At 32.9% G+C, this 16,162-nt stretch overlaps 1 protein-coding gene across 1 annotated transcript in view; it reads left to right on the plus strand.

Annotated features, from left to right (window-relative positions):
- The window catches only part of LOC138324441 (serine/arginine-rich splicing factor 4-like), a 46,348-nt gene extending 30,833 nt beyond the window's left edge, over positions 1-15,515 (plus strand). The window contains exons 7-10 of the mRNA XM_069269508.1: positions 1,802-1,918; positions 2,944-3,630; positions 4,935-4,979; positions 11,783-15,515. Coding sequence (XP_069125609.1) covers positions 1,802-1,918; positions 2,944-3,630; positions 4,935-4,979; positions 11,783-12,035 — 1,102 coding nt within the window. The 3' untranslated portion in view covers positions 12,036-15,515. The remainder of the gene's footprint in view (positions 1-1,801; positions 1,919-2,943; positions 3,631-4,934; positions 4,980-11,782) is intronic.
- The last annotated feature ends 647 nt before the right edge of the window (positions 15,516-16,162 follow it).

Below are 16,162 nucleotides of genomic sequence, written 5' to 3' on the forward strand. Positions count from 1 at the left end.
AATTTTATATGTAGTGTGTTTGAAAAAGTTTGAAAAGCAGGGAAAAGATCCTCTTTCCATTGTCAGACATAAATCATTCTTTGGTGGGCGCCAAGATCCCTCTGGGATCTCTTGTTTTTATAGTCAGTAGTTGTCTTGAGAAAGTTAAGACCTTTGACCTACTTCTGCCTTATGACTATTTAACCAGAGTGTTCAATGGTGTATGTTATACATGATGTAGTTTACATAGCTATGAATCGTGTTTCTGTAACTCACCGCATCAACATCGTGAATCTATAACTCATATTTTTGTAAGAGATATCACCTGTAGTGGAAATACGAGAAGAAGATCGTGCGTAGGATTATAACATTATTTAGCACGTAGGTTTTCGTATCAATGGAAATTTAAACAACAGCATGAGACGACAGATTTTTAAAGTTTTGTAATTTAATCATTTCTTCATCACATGCGTTCAAACAAACTGTTTTTATCATTAAATCTTAATTTACATATCACAGCTGTAAGATACCAGAGCCATGCAGTTACAAATCTATAATCAAATACATCAATACTGTTATGGGTCAGTGGTGGCCAAGTTGTTAAAATATCCTGACATATTTATTTCTACCAGCCTTATTCACAAGTTTGAATCCCATGTGGGGCCGTTATCAGGTACTGAACGTTGGTCCGATGTGTTTTCTTTGGGTACTCTGGCTTTCCTTTGCAATCTTAACCTGTAACGTCCTTAAATGACCCTAACTGTTCAAAGGACATAAAAACTAATCAGGCCATACCAGACAGACTCAGGGGAATTTGAAGCCATTTATTTGCAAAATAGATTTAACAAAACCTACGTATAATTGTACAAGATAATTGTTTGATCGTGGCACAAATCGATGGATTAATTGTCGTAGGTTTTCAAAAATTTCTACAGACAATGATACAGATACCCATTGTATACACAGATGAAGCTTATAATGTCCATTTAAAGTGTAAATTTAATCCTTATTTGATCTGAAAACACCCCGGTATGTCGTCTGGATGTGTTTGAACAACTGGTTACCTGATTGTCCTTTTAAATTTGATAATTTTTATTGCAATACGTTAACTCTACTTCTTTACACAAAAGTCTATCGCTTTTAAGGCCAATCTTGAAAAAGCTGCTTCTATGCCAATATCTTCCAATTTTGTAACATATTAGATTTGAAAAATTGGCTTTGGCGAAGCCGGAATATTTACAAAACATTTTATCTTGAAAATCAACAGCAACCCAAATAGCTTATCGATATTGTTTTGATTTTATTGTAAATGGTTCTCTGCTATTACAAAATGTACTACCAGTTTTCAGGTGTAAATCTGATTTTTTATCAATCTAGCACAGGTTTTCCATGATGCAAGTTTTAAAGGACGCCTAAGATAAATTATTGGTGTCTCGAGGAAAAGTATTTAAAATGCAAATTTAATTTACTTGCAAATCAATTGAACTACAAGCATTTCAATCATCATTTTAACCACCCCACCACCCCCCCACCCCAAATGATATAACGCCATTATAACTGCAAAAGATACACAAATCCAAATTTTAGGAGTCCCGGGGATCACAAAAATCCAAACAAGAGGGAAAACGCTGAATCTAGTAATTTTGATATTATGCCTGACAGGTTAATCTGCATCTAAACATCATACTGATTTTACATGAGTTAAACAAGACCAAAAATAAGTATTAAATCTGAATAGATAACAATCTGTTTTTCTTGATATGTACATATGAAGATTAGAAATATTTCAGTGAATTTAGAAACTCCTTCAATATCGTTACAGGTCCAGGTCATATTCAAAGTCAAGGTCAAGGTCAAGTTCGGTGTCAAGGTCATACAAAAGAAAGAAAAGCAGACGGTCAAGCAGTTCCTCTCGAGAAAGAAAGAAACCATGTGTAAGGTATGTCTTGACGCAATTGCTGCTTTGCAAACGTTTATATTTAATGTCAACAAGATGTCGACACAAACATTTTAAAACTTAACTACCGTATTCGACCCAATAAATATTTATGCATGGGCAATTAAAATTCAAAAAAGGGGAGGGGCGCTCATAGGGACATGGGGGCTTATTGGGTCGAATACGGTAAGTTAAATAATCAACAATCTGAGTAAAAAGTAAAGTATTCAAGATGGAGCTAACAAGGCTCAACTGCACATTGTTTTGAAAACTTTTTTGTTCTTTTTATTCTGTTTTTGATTGTTCAAATCATTTGAATTTGAGGAAGTTTACATTTTCACAGTTTATTCAAAGAAGCTTGTTGGCTTTATTGTGTTCAGAAAATAAACGTGAATTAATTTGAAGTCGTTTCACTGAATAGATAAATATTAGATGTTGTTGTTAAATCTTTCTATTCTAATGTTAAATATGCCAGTGTTAAATGTCTGTGTTTGGTTTATTTGTTGTCAAAATCCCCAAATAGAAAATTACAAGATCAAAGCTAAATGTCTAAAAAGGATGAGAAAATTATACTAAATGCCAGACTACTCGTTGGTATTTGTTTGTAGATTTAACTCCTAATTACTTCACCGTGTAAATAATAAAGATAAACAAGTTATTGATAGCACAGGTGTATAACATGCTCCTAGAGCGTGCTTCAGTTTGGCTATTCATGTGTGAATCGACGATGCATATCTTTATGCGAATTCTATACATACAAACGCCCTTATTATGTCTCCTCATTGATGCGTAAAATGAACACTTCAAAACCTTCGTTTGCAATCAGAAAATCAACAACTAAATAACTTCTGGTATATCTTAAGTGTGTCTGCTTTTCAGTAGTTTTCTTTCAAAATGATGAATAAAACATATGATAATTTTGTCAAACAGTCTGGTGACTATATGGAAAGCTTATTAACTTATTTTGATTTAAAAACAAAAAAATTAAAATCTGTTTTACATAGTATTATTAATTTTATAATTTTCAGGTCTGGGTCTAGACAGAAAACACATTCCCGATCTAAATCTCCTGTTCAACTAGTGAATGGCAAATCCCTTTCCCGACAGAATTCTTCAAAGTCGCAAGAAAGCAACCCCAAAGACAGGGACTCACGGTCTCCTTCACTACCACGGAAGTCCGAGGGCCGGACTAAAGATTCCAAGGCCAGATCCTTGTCACCACGGAGACAAAGGGAGGAAATGTCTCCAGAGAAACCATCAAAGTCCTGTAAGGATGAATTGACCTCATCACCAAGGCAACCACATTCCAATGAAAGGTCACCACAGAGGTCAACTAAGTCATATGAGAATCGGCAGATATCATCACCAAGGAGAGAGCATGACAACGAAAGATCACATCAAAGGTCACCAAAACCGTCTGAAGACCAATCCTTATCACCAGGAAAGCAGCATCACGATGGAAATTCCCCGCAGAGGTCATCCAGGTCGTTTGATGACCGACCGTTGTCACCTAGGGAACAGCGTCAAAATTCACCCAACTCTAGTCAGCAAGAATCGGTGCTAGATATTAGTCACACAGACTCGAGGTCAGATTCAAGGTCAAGGTCAAGGTCAAGATCAAGGTCGTTTTCTCCTGTCACTTTAAAGCATGACAACTTGATGAATGACACTGGTTCCGACTCCTTGGGATTTCAGTCATGTAACGACCAATTAAAGTAAGGAATTGGTACTGTGATGTCAATAATGTGTTGTAATTATCTAGGCTATGACATAAATCTTAAGCTTATTATTTTCACCTGTCATCATTTTTGACACCTGTCGTTATAACAAGATTGCATACATGGTATAAAGCAACCTTTAAAAAATTGATGCAAACAATAGTAGTATTAGGGGTGCACCTTTTAAAAGTCTATCTTTATAACTAAAAAGGCATGAAATATTTTTTAAGAATTTAAAAGTCCTTTCTCTTCTCTGATAATCACCAGTCTTTTTCCTGGTTGGATCTAGACAAACACCGTTATTACATTACATTAGGTGCATGTATATGAAGTCATGCAGAAGAAAAAAGGTTGAAAATTTCAAATTCTTACCGAAACACAGATTTGTTTCCCTTATTAGTAAAAAAATGAGAAATATAACCAAAACAACTATTTTATTTTTTAGTGTTTGAAATATTCCATGTATAAGGTACAACAGAGATTATTCTAAACTCTAGTGTGATGTTCATGAAAAAAGGGAAGGATGTAAGGGCAGATAACCTATATTTTTGATATCGCTGTTGTAAGGGGAGATAACTATAACTCTAGCGTAATGTGAAGGATGTAAGGGCAGATAACCGATATTCTGATATCGCTGTTGTAAGGGGAGATAACTATAACTCTAGTGTGATGTTAATGATAAAAGGGCAGATAACCTATATTCTGATATTGATGTTGTAAGGGGAGATAACTATAACTGTAGCGTAATGTGAATGATGTAAGGGGAAATAACTATAACTCTAGCGTAATGTGAAGGATGTAAGGGCAGATAACCTATATTTTGATATTAATGTTGTAAGGGGAGATAAATAAAAAACTCTAGTTTCATGTTTATGATAGAAGGGGAGATAACTTTAAATGTTAGTGTGATGTGAATGATGTAAGGGGAGATTACTATAACTCTAGTGTGATGTTAATGACGAAAGGGGAGATAATTCATATTGTGATATTAATGTTGTAAGGGGAGTTAACTATAAACTCAGGTTTGATGCAAGGGGAGATAACCATAAACTCTAGTTTGTTGTTAATGGTGTACGGGTAGATAACTTAAATCGCGATATTAATGTCATAAGGGGAGATAACTGTAAACCCTAGTGTGGTGTAAGGGGGAATAATTAGTGAAAAACCAAAGAAACTGGAAATAGTCAGCATATATACAAATGCATATATATATTGGATTTAGATATTTTTTGTATAGATTTTGAAAGCCCTTGATATTGTCTGTTATTTGTACTTATTTTGTACTTATTTTGTACTTACAGGCACAGTGTCCCACCAGAAGAAGCTCGATACGACAGCGACGACAGGTAACTGTTTGGTGATAGTGTTATACAGGGCTGGAATTTCACTCATTCATCCCTGAAAATTCATAATGAACCATTCCAACCTTTGAAACAGAAGAGTCCAAATGGTTTTTTCAGGGGAGAATGAGTTAAAGAAAGATAGGTTCCTGCGTCTTTGCATTCAATTCATGTTCTTGGTAAACATGATTTATTTATTTGTGCATTTTCTGCGTTGTATAATTTATAAGCATATCGTTAATGCCAAAGTTGTAAAGTAACTTTCAGTATAAGTAATTAACTATTTTGTATTAATTACAGCTTTTTTGCAAAAATTCTTAGTAAGAATATATAAGAGTATATCTTTTATTTTAAGTTACTAGATATATATTTAGTTTTAAATAATAGCTTATAACTTATACGCCAATGCAAAATACAAAGAAATGAAATGTGTTTTCAATGAAAGAAAATTGAGATCAAATATGCAGGGACTTCTCCTTTATAGATGGTCATCAAAGTTTGTAATATAGATAAGATAGCAGGGATAGTACACAAAGCGAGATCACTGGTAGTGATGCCGGTATACAGAGGGTATCTGTATGTGTATAGAGGTAACTATTTAGTCGGTATACAGAGGTTGTCAATATATAGAGCTAAATGTTGTACTATCACAGCATGATCAATACTGCTTGTTGAGAAAAAAAAATGCAAATTGATTTTGTGTTTGTAATTTTTGCTTATATTTCTAATATATATGCAATTTGCAAATTTACAAACACAAGACCATGAATAAGTAGCTACTGAAACACTTCATGTCAAATCTTTAGTACAATTTTTGGCGAAGATGTGCTTGTATGCTCATGCTTAGGTAACTGATATTGTAGAGAAATGGTGTGGGCAAGCTAGAGTTATCTACCTTGTTGTGTTTTTTTTGTCCCTTGTCACCACTCCCCTCCTCACATCCATGTTTTGTGTTGTCGAAATCTAGTGACATACCATGGAAAAGAAAATCTTGATATAACACAAACTACCAACCACTCAAAAGGATGAAACACAGAGAACATCTCTCAACTACTCAAACAGCTGCTACACAGCAAGAGATGTTAATCAACTACCAATACATCAACTACACACAAGGGAGACAACTCCAACAACTAAAAATATGTCACCTACTCAATAGAAACAGTCACAGCACCAAAGTGATAAGGGGAGATAATAACCAAGGGAGATAACTCACCTACTGAAGATAGCCATCATCCACTCAGGGGAGATAACTCAGACTGTTGGTCAACTCGGAAGATACCAATTAAGCCACCAGCTACTACTTAAACACTCAATCTCCCAAACCTGTGCTTGGCTGCTTATCCACTACATGTAGGTCACTGCAGTGGTCACTATGACCGTCCCGAATCGGTCACTCACGAACCCAGTTGATGAACTTTGAGGAAGTGAGTAAAATTGTAACATAAAAAGAAAATCTAACCATTATCTTGTTACCGTGCACATTAACCTTGCAACAAATACTAAACTTTGGTCCTTTTTATATCTGGTTTTTTTTTTCAAAAAAGAAAAATATTAAGTTCTTATGGGATTACAAAGGTATATGGAATTAAAGCCCTATTGGCATATTATAGGTTCATTTTCATATAAGCATAAGGATATGAAAAAAATTTGTTTGTAAACTTTGTGAATCCTCACAATAGTTTGTTTGTTATTAAAAGATAGTGACATCAATTCTTACATAATTTTTTAGATTATTTGATAAAATGAAAAATGTTTTAATGTACGATTTCATTGGTTTTTGAAGGGATTCTTTTTCCAAATCAATATGCAACATCATTGTTTCTATTGTGACATCACAATAACGTCAGGTTTTCATGTCATTTTCAAAAAATTTTTCATAGTGCTATGCAAAAAAAGAAAAATCATAATAATTGGCCAATCAAAAAGCCAGATTTAGTATGAAAACTAAGAAAAAATAATCATTAATATGTATACTATTATTTAGCATGTCCATTCTGTGAAGTAACACCAAATCACTTGATATTTCTGTACTTTGTTGTTTTGTTGATTTCAGCGCACCTGCTTCACAAATAAACAAAAAAATAAACAAAAAAATAAACAAACTTAGGTCAATTTAGGTCAATGAAGGGGGGGGGGCTGATTTTTTTGGGTCTGATAATTAGATTAGTTTACCATTCTATTAACAGCCATAGTCATTTAAGGACGTGGTAGGTTTAGGAGGTGGAGGAGAAAAGTCTGAGTACTCGGAGAAAAAAACACCCACCTACATTCAGTTCCTGGCAACTGCCCCAAACTTACTACCCAAAGATAGCGGGTTTGTGATAATTGATGTATTGCCAGCTGTAAATCGGGCCGGCCAGGTACCGCATGTGACTTTGCATTTTGTACTTTGTATCTTACATTTGCTACGACATTGAATAGGTACATGTGCATTAGTGAGCATGAGTCGGGACTAAGTACTCCTTGGTAATCAGTCTATAATATTGAGACATCTTAACAACCCTGCCACCGAGACCCAAATCGGTGGAAAAAAATGAATGAAATATTGTTTTAGGTTTTTCGAATTGGTACACCAGGGTCACATCTCGTAATTATTTATCTTTTGTCGTAATTTTATCTTGTCCTTTCATCATATTAATCATTATAAAAATTAAGGGGCCATATTGTAATAGATAGGTTGGCTGGTGGTTTGAAAGTCTAAAAAAAAAAGAGAGTTCAAAATAATTTTTCTTTTAATACAATTTCAAATTTGATTTCAAATACATATCAATTAATTTGTGTAAAATACAAGAAATGTTTGAACTGGAATTTTCATTGCTGCATGTGGTTCTAAATAACTATTGTTGGTAAGCATAACACACTTATTCGTTTTACCTACACAAAAACATTTTATACATTTTACTCCTTATCTGTTACCTCGCCTTGTTTGGAAGATTTTCGTCACGGATATTTGGCCTGATATTTCACCCATAGCTTCACTGGTCGCGGATCTTAACAGATTGGGATCTATATGAAAAATCTGTGTACTACAATTTTTTTGTAGATCTTGTATATATATATACACCTATGGACCATCACAAACCCAGGATAAAAATTTCCTGTCAGCCACCGTACCTTCAGGAATACTGCATTTATATGGTTGAGATTGCTTCCACAAAGAAGAGCACAACCTCTCTATCAGGATTGCAGCTTGGATATATTCAGCAGATTTTTCTGTGGTTTACGATATATAAATACAACTCATCTGTAAGGTTGGAATCTTATAATTGCCATAGAAACCATCAAAATTATGTTATACCTAGGTTTTAACTCATTCATTCCTGAAATTTCATAATGGACTGGTCTAGACTTTGATTTAGATGAGTCGATATGCGTCTTCAGGGGTGAATATGTTAAATCAAGCATTTTTGATTCACCTATAAAGCATATATATATATATATATATATATACAGGTATTTTGGTTAAAGTATGATTTTCAATAGTCGAATATTTCTCTGTTAAAGATGAAACCTGATAAAAATAGAAAAATTCAAATCATTTTTGGGTTTGTTACCAATATTTAAGCAAAAAGTTTGATACAGCGAGAAATTTGATTCATCGAAGTTTGAACCATAGAAGTTTGTCTGTGTGTAATTTAACAATGTATTAACTATTGTATCTGTATTGTAAATATCATTATTAAATAACAAAGAAAACTTCTAATGAAAAGATAATATAAAGGGTACAATAAATTTTCAGCCAGTCTGTATTAGCGAAGACATTTTTACCATCTTGTTATACATTTTTAGCAAATCATTAGATGAGATGCTATTCATATTAATACTATATTTGCACAGTGGAAGTTTACAACATAGATTATTCATCTAAATCTTTGTAGCTTATCAGACGTGCTTTCAATTGTAGAAAATATATCAGAACATCTGTCTGTTGTATGTGAAGGGACTCTGGTTCAAGGAAGCATCCCATTTTTCCATGTTATGTACACAACAAACATCATGCGGCTGATCATGGGGGGGGGGGGGATATTTTCTGCCAGTTTTTATTAGTGAAGACATTTTTTTTGACCATCTTGTTGTACATTTTTAGCAAATCATTAGATGAGATGCTATTATTTTTGTATCTACGTGTACATGTACATATAAATACTATATTTGCACAGTGGAAGTTTTTCATGATAGCTTATTGATCTAAATCTTTGTAGCTTATCAGACGTGCTTTCAATTGTAGAAAAAAAAAGTTAAAAAAAGGATATTTTATTTCACTGTGAACCTACATTCCAGTAAGTTGTTAACTGTTAACATTTTCTCATTTACCGTTAAATAAACATTACGTTTTTGCAGACACAGTCACAGGTTAATCATATCGTAAGTCATTGTATAATTGTTCCTTGAATGAGGTCAAACGTGGTTTTAAATTTGACATGACATAGAAAATAACTTGAAATAACGGCATGAATTTTTCACGTTTTAATACATTTCAAATTAGGATTAAATAGCAGCAGGTCTTACTATAGAATAATGCTCTGACTGTAGAGAAATGATTTGAATATAAGAAAGGTCTTCCAGTATATTTAATCTGAACATCACTTGAACAAAACTCGAGAATGAAATGGATTTTAAACGTAATTTGCCCTACAGCGGAGATTGCCGAAATGAACTGTCAACACGCAATATTTAATCCTCTTGTTCATGTTCGCTGAACACTGTGACCATGTCATGACCATGTGTGTATGTCCACCCACTTGGCCCTAAATGACCATAGTTGTCGATGGGCCGTAAAACTCGAACAAACAAAAGTATGTCCCATCTCTGGGGTGTGGGGCTTTGTTGTTTTTACCAGTCCATGCTTTTGATTGTTTTGTGTTTTTATGTTTAATCTGTTGCCATGGTAATCCTTCTTACATAGTGAATTGGTTGTGGAATGAACTTTTTCCAATGGTGACATGTTGAACCCTTGCTTATACCAAATTAATACCTGATATAAAATTTTTGTCAGTAAATTACTGTATTTGACGCAATAAGCACTCATGTCCCTATAAGCACCCCTTCCCTTTTTAACATGTGGTACTAGAGAGCCACATGTGGTACCATGGCTACTGGATGATGTAGATGCTATCCTTACGAAAAAGCCTTTGTCTATTGGCTCAATTAATTATATATGTGATGATCTTCATTTCAGTTGCCTGGGCATAAGACCAAAATTATCAAAACTGTATATATAGTTTTCCAATAATTTCATCTTATTAAACATTTTATTCATTTTTTTTTCAATTTTTTTAAATGCCCGGGATGCTTATTGGATCAAATACAGTAATTAAAAGTTGATTTGCTATTGAGTGTAGATATCACAGTCACTTAAAGATAAAATACATTATTTGACAAATACCAAATGTAGATGGCAACCATTTAGCTCATTCAGTAGAGCAATGGACTAATATTCAGTGGTTCTAGGTTTGAATCCATGTTTTAATGTGCCTCGCTCCGTCTTCAGGTGTACTGTGATGTAGAGTTTAACATAAACTGGATGGAAATAATATACAGAGCCACATGTGGTACTAGAGAGCCACATGTGGTACTATGGCACCGCTACTGGATTGATCTTGGCTAATTAAGAGTGATTTGACATAGAACAATAGTATATGAATAGTTTCAATATTCATTCAATGGACTTTAAGTCGATAAATGGAGACATATCTAAACTTACCACTATTATTCTATAGCCATACAAAATCCTTCTATAAAGACAGGACATTTAAAAGTCATCTCTTAAGCATCAGATCTAATTCTTATTTACTTAACTTAATTGAATATACTTGTAAAAATCTCTGAAGTGGAAACATGTGACTAATAATCAGATTTGAATTTGCTTGTAAAAATCTCTTGATTGAATACACTTCTTTTGTAAAAATCTCTTGATTGAATACACTTCTTTTGTAAAAATCTCTTGATTGAATACACTTCTTTTGTAAAAATCTCTTGATTGAATACACTTCTTTTGTAAAAATCTTTTGATTGAATACACTTCTTTTGTAAAAATCTCTTGATTGAATACACTTCTTTTGTAAAAATCTCTTGATTGAATACACTTCTTTTGTAAAAATCTCTTGATTGAATACACTTCTTTTGTAAAAATTTCTGAATTGAATACACTTGTTTATAATGATATCTAAATTGAATGCACTTGTATTAATCTCTTGACAGAATACACTTGTAATAATCTTCTGAATTGATACCCCAGAACTCTTAATTGAAATACTTGTGTAATAATCTTATTTGAATTTACTTGTAATAATGTCAAAATTGAAATCACTTGTCTCAAAATTGAAATCACTTGTAATATTCTCTTGTAATGATCTCTAAATTGAAATCACTTGTAATAATCTTTTGTTATAATCTCTTAATTGAAATCACTTGTAATATTCTCTTGTAGTAATCTCTAAATTGAAATCACTCGTAATAATCTCTAAATTGAAATCACCTCTAAATTAATCTCTAATAATTCATACATTAGCTACATAATGTTATACCAATAGGATGAAGTTGTACACAATTAATGTCTATATTACTTTTGAAAACCTTAAAAAAAGTTTCAGTACTCTTGTTGATAACTTACGTTCAAGACATTCTTGATGCTCCGGGGGTTTTGATCCAACATTTTAGTTTTTAAAAGATTGAATGTGTTATCTTAACTGCTGAAGTATGTAGGATGCTTTCACGGTTATAGGGTACAAACTTTTTTGAAAAGTATTTCTCCATAACCCTTAATAGATCGGGTATTCATGACCTGGACATTTTTCTCTTTCAAGGTGTCATGGAGACGACGCTGTCAACACAACATCGGGGTCCTTCGATTCCACGACAAATTCTTCAGTCAGCGACGTAAACTCCAGCAACATCACCAAAGAATCCATAAATCTTACGAAGGAATCCATCAACGTTACAGGCACCTCCAGTGATATTACAAATGATGCCATTAACTTGACCGGTGACTCCATCAGCTTGACCAATGGCTCCATTAATTTGACCGGTGACTGTAGCATGCTGGATGTTGAAGGATGAGAAAGAAACTTGTTGCTAAGGAAGCTTTCCTCAAATACAGGAGGTTGCTATGGAAATCTGCCTCAATCCGATATTCTGAAAATTCTTGATGCAAATTGAAAATTTTATATATTTTTGTTGAAAATTAATTTATTGTAATACATGTATTATGAAATTTTAAAGAATTTTATTGATTGATTATTATATACGAGTTGAAATGATGTCTTCAGAGTCTATATTGTATTCTATATTTATGTTATATATTTGTTAGTAGCAATTTTGCTTTCAGGTAATTAATTACTATGATGTGGTGAATTATTTATCTATGATATTTGAACAGGGAGAAACATTTTTTAGTAAAAAAAAAATTGATATTTGTTAAAGATCACAGGGGTCAGACTAAACGGGGTTTTTGAGATCCCAAAACAAGGTGGGTAAAGTATGATTTAATGTTGATTACATAGTCCCACCTTCCGACGATTATTCAAACATGAATTTAATGATATCATTGTGGGATCTTGAAACCCCCACATATTGGATCGAAATACAGATCCTTATTTTCACTCCATTTTTATAGAGGATCTGACAACATCCATTTTGAGGTTACAATCTGGTGACCTTCGGATTGTCCAATCAAATAAGTGCCTCAGGAATCTTGAGAGAAATAATCTGAGATGACAAAATAATTTCCACTGTTTGCAGGAGTCTTTGTCAATCATTACACTTACTGGAAAGTGATAATAACTAGATACATGTTCATCTGAATCTTGTGATGAAGTTACGTTTTAAAAGTTGTGTAGTCAGAACTGAAAATAAAGGTAACCAGAATATCACCTCAAGTAAGAATGGTTTTCAGATCCTATAGGTAACGAAATGAGAAGAAGATTCTGAATTTTAATAAGGTTTAGTGGTCAAATACATTAATTAAAATATATTCAAATGACTCAAAATAATTCCGGTGAATAGCAAACATTATACCTTCAGTTTAAATTGGGCATTAAAAATCAATGCTAGTTACCAAGTTAATGTTGAACCAAGTTGGTTATTTTCATTATTAATTAAGAGTTACTTGACTTTATTTTACTGACGAAGGGAAACAAAGGGAAGTAAATCTAATAGATCTTATTGTATTATGATTTATCTTACCCGGTCAGCACAAAATGTCCGCTTGCCTAAGATCACCCAGTGAGTTTAGATACTTGTTTTTGTAACTTACATTCCTGTTACTGGAGTAGGGTCCAAATTTATTCTTGTTGGTACTGCAATCCAACTTATTTTCATGTACAACTGAATTTTGTGGTTTTCGTGAGTTATTAGAAATTTTCGAAATAGGTTAATAAAATAAGTTAAAATTGTGATATTAAACCCAATGAAAAGCCATTAGGCATAAAAACGAGAAATTTAAGTCACTCTAAAAAAAAGTTGGTTTAATGTAAATTGTCTCTTTAATAAGTTTGCTTATGGTCTAGCTTTCAAATTATTATAGCCTTTTATTTTCACAAGGATAATATTTCACGCAATTTCGCAGCAAATCGCTGTGATCGCAAAAATTTCATCCATGAGTAATTGAAAAGTGGTCCACCCATAATTTACCCTGAAAGCTGGATCACAAAAAATTTAATACAGATATAATATATAAATTTTCTTGTTTTTACATAAAATGAAGAAAAATTTTACCCCTGTAAATAACGGCTATGAAATAATTCCCTATAGATAGTGCTGCATGGCTGTTTTTCCTCACGAATTATTAGTGGTGCCTATTTCAGTCAGTGTTTAACTTATGAATTTAGAATCATGATTTATTTATCATTTTGTCTTAGACCCAATAAGCGCTCAGGAAATTGAGGGATCAAATTTAAAGACTTTTTACAGAATTATTGCATAAGGTTAACCACTAATCATTTGGCAAAAGAAACAAAGTGAAAAGTACTATTCCGTCTTTGCATATTACAGAGTTATCTCCCATGCGGGTAGGTATCGATTGTTCTCTCATTATTTTGTGAGTGCAATTCACATTGTTTTCTCCAAAAAGCATGACGTTACGCTCGCAAACACATGACATCACAATTAATACCTACCTGCATGGGCAGATAACTCTGTATGTACTTATTTCCACTCCCATCCAATAAAGATTATGAAATTCAAGGTAGATTTACTCAAGGCCTCAAAAAACAAGAGGGCGCTTATTGGGTCAAATACAGTTAATGATTGGCAACATCCTAGTCTATATGTAGATATACGGATTTGTTTGTTTCTATTGTTTTGTTATTGTCTGTAGGTTTGCTTGTTAACTTTAATATGTAGTTGGCTTATAAGTGTAGAAACTGATGTGCTTTAACTTATAACCTAATTTGTTATGCGAGGAGAAATCAATATCATGTGTTTTAATCAAGTTGATTCTTGAAGATTGTAATTAGATTCAGATCTTTCTCTAAATACCGTAATGCTGTATCCTATGAGGAATTTAAAGTAAAAAAGTAATTTCCTTTTTAAGATGGGAAACGTCTGCGAAACTGGGCCTCCGCAGATTAGAGTATAGAGTCGGGCATTCGTCTCTCAGAATGTCAGAACCTGGCAGGAGGGTCAGAGGAAACTGGGCTTACAGCATGCTTGTTAATGATTTGTTTAGTCATGCAGAATTAGCAGAGTTAATTAGTCATTTACATGATATCGTAGAATTGTGTATAAACATGTCATTGTTTTTAATGATCTCTTATCAGCAATATTTGTGACTATGCAATAATCATTTAATGAAATGTTTCATTGATTTTCATTGTAACATTATTCTTCATTGTGATGTTCTTAAAAGAAATTTGAGTTAACTTAAGATTAAATTTTATTAAATTTGATCAAACTTCTTTAACTCTAAGACTAGTAGTTAAGTAATTAAGGCATACTTGGTGAACAAGTTTACCAAGACCAACAAACTTTCAATAAAAAGTTTAAGTCAATATTTAACAGTTTAAATGTTATACCCAGTTTTAGCTTTGTTTAAACAGCAGATTTTTTGATAACTAGCAGCACAGGGACATGTAAAAAATTTCCAACCAAAGATATATATAATTTATATTATATATGTATCTATCATATACTGTAGGTTGGAAAGTTATGCCAAATCCCTGTGATCAGATAAGCAGAGAATGTGATTTTTGGTAAGACACTTCTTTTGATGAAATGTGCATTCTAATTATTGGATTTTTAAAGGAAAATCAAATACTGTATTAAGGAGGTTACTATTTGCGGGTTAATTTTTTTTTCAAATTCTCTCTGACAGTGCCTTAGCCATGGATAGACAGTTACAAGGGAGATAACTCATTAGTAACTTTTCACAAATATTGATAAACTTTGTGTTATTTAAAAACTGTGCTTTAATTATCAGCAAATGGATTTCATGTTTCTCTAGTAATCAGTGTCTGATACAACTATCATTTTGTTTATTGCAATTGGTCTTATGAATTTTTGATTTCTTTGATTTAGAAATAAATAGAGATTTACAATTGATGCTTATGTGTTGTGATATTTTTTTCACAAAAAAAAAAAAAAAAAAAAATATATTGAAATTTAAAGAAGATCTTCTGGTAAATCTGAATAACCTAGTCCATATTTTCATGGTTGTTTGAACGAAGTTATGTGGGGTTCCTAAAACAAGTATTGATAAGTGGGCGTTTATCCACAGGCGATTGACTCTATAAACATTTCCTTTCTATATATATAATACATGTACTTTCCTAGGTTGGGTAAATGGATGGTATTAACTGTTAAGTTTATTTTATACCAAACTTCATTCTTATGAAGCTGAAGTACAGTGGTTTTTGAGCTACCCATTAGAGTCCTGGTGTGTTTATCAGGACACCACAGAGTCCGACCAGTTGAACTCTGTTTTCCGATGTTTCTGGATACCTAGTGACATTGATATCTCATGATATATATTGTATTGTATACCTAATTAAAGATAAATTATCTGGCTTTCGATTGAAAGTATTCCCATTGTCACATCTTATACATTTTGTTAATAATCATACTTTTTCTGAAATAAGGTAGTGTTATATAGCCGACCGAGTTATAGACCTTGACACAGTATTACATATATATAGAGAGAAAAATGTCCTTAGAGCAAAACAGTTGTGGTTGGCCAAAGGGAAGTAACT

This window comes from Argopecten irradians, chromosome 5 (genome assembly GCF_041381155.1).
Source record: "Argopecten irradians isolate NY chromosome 5, Ai_NY, whole genome shotgun sequence".
NCBI lineage: Eukaryota > Metazoa > Mollusca > Bivalvia > Pectinida > Pectinidae > Argopecten > Argopecten irradians.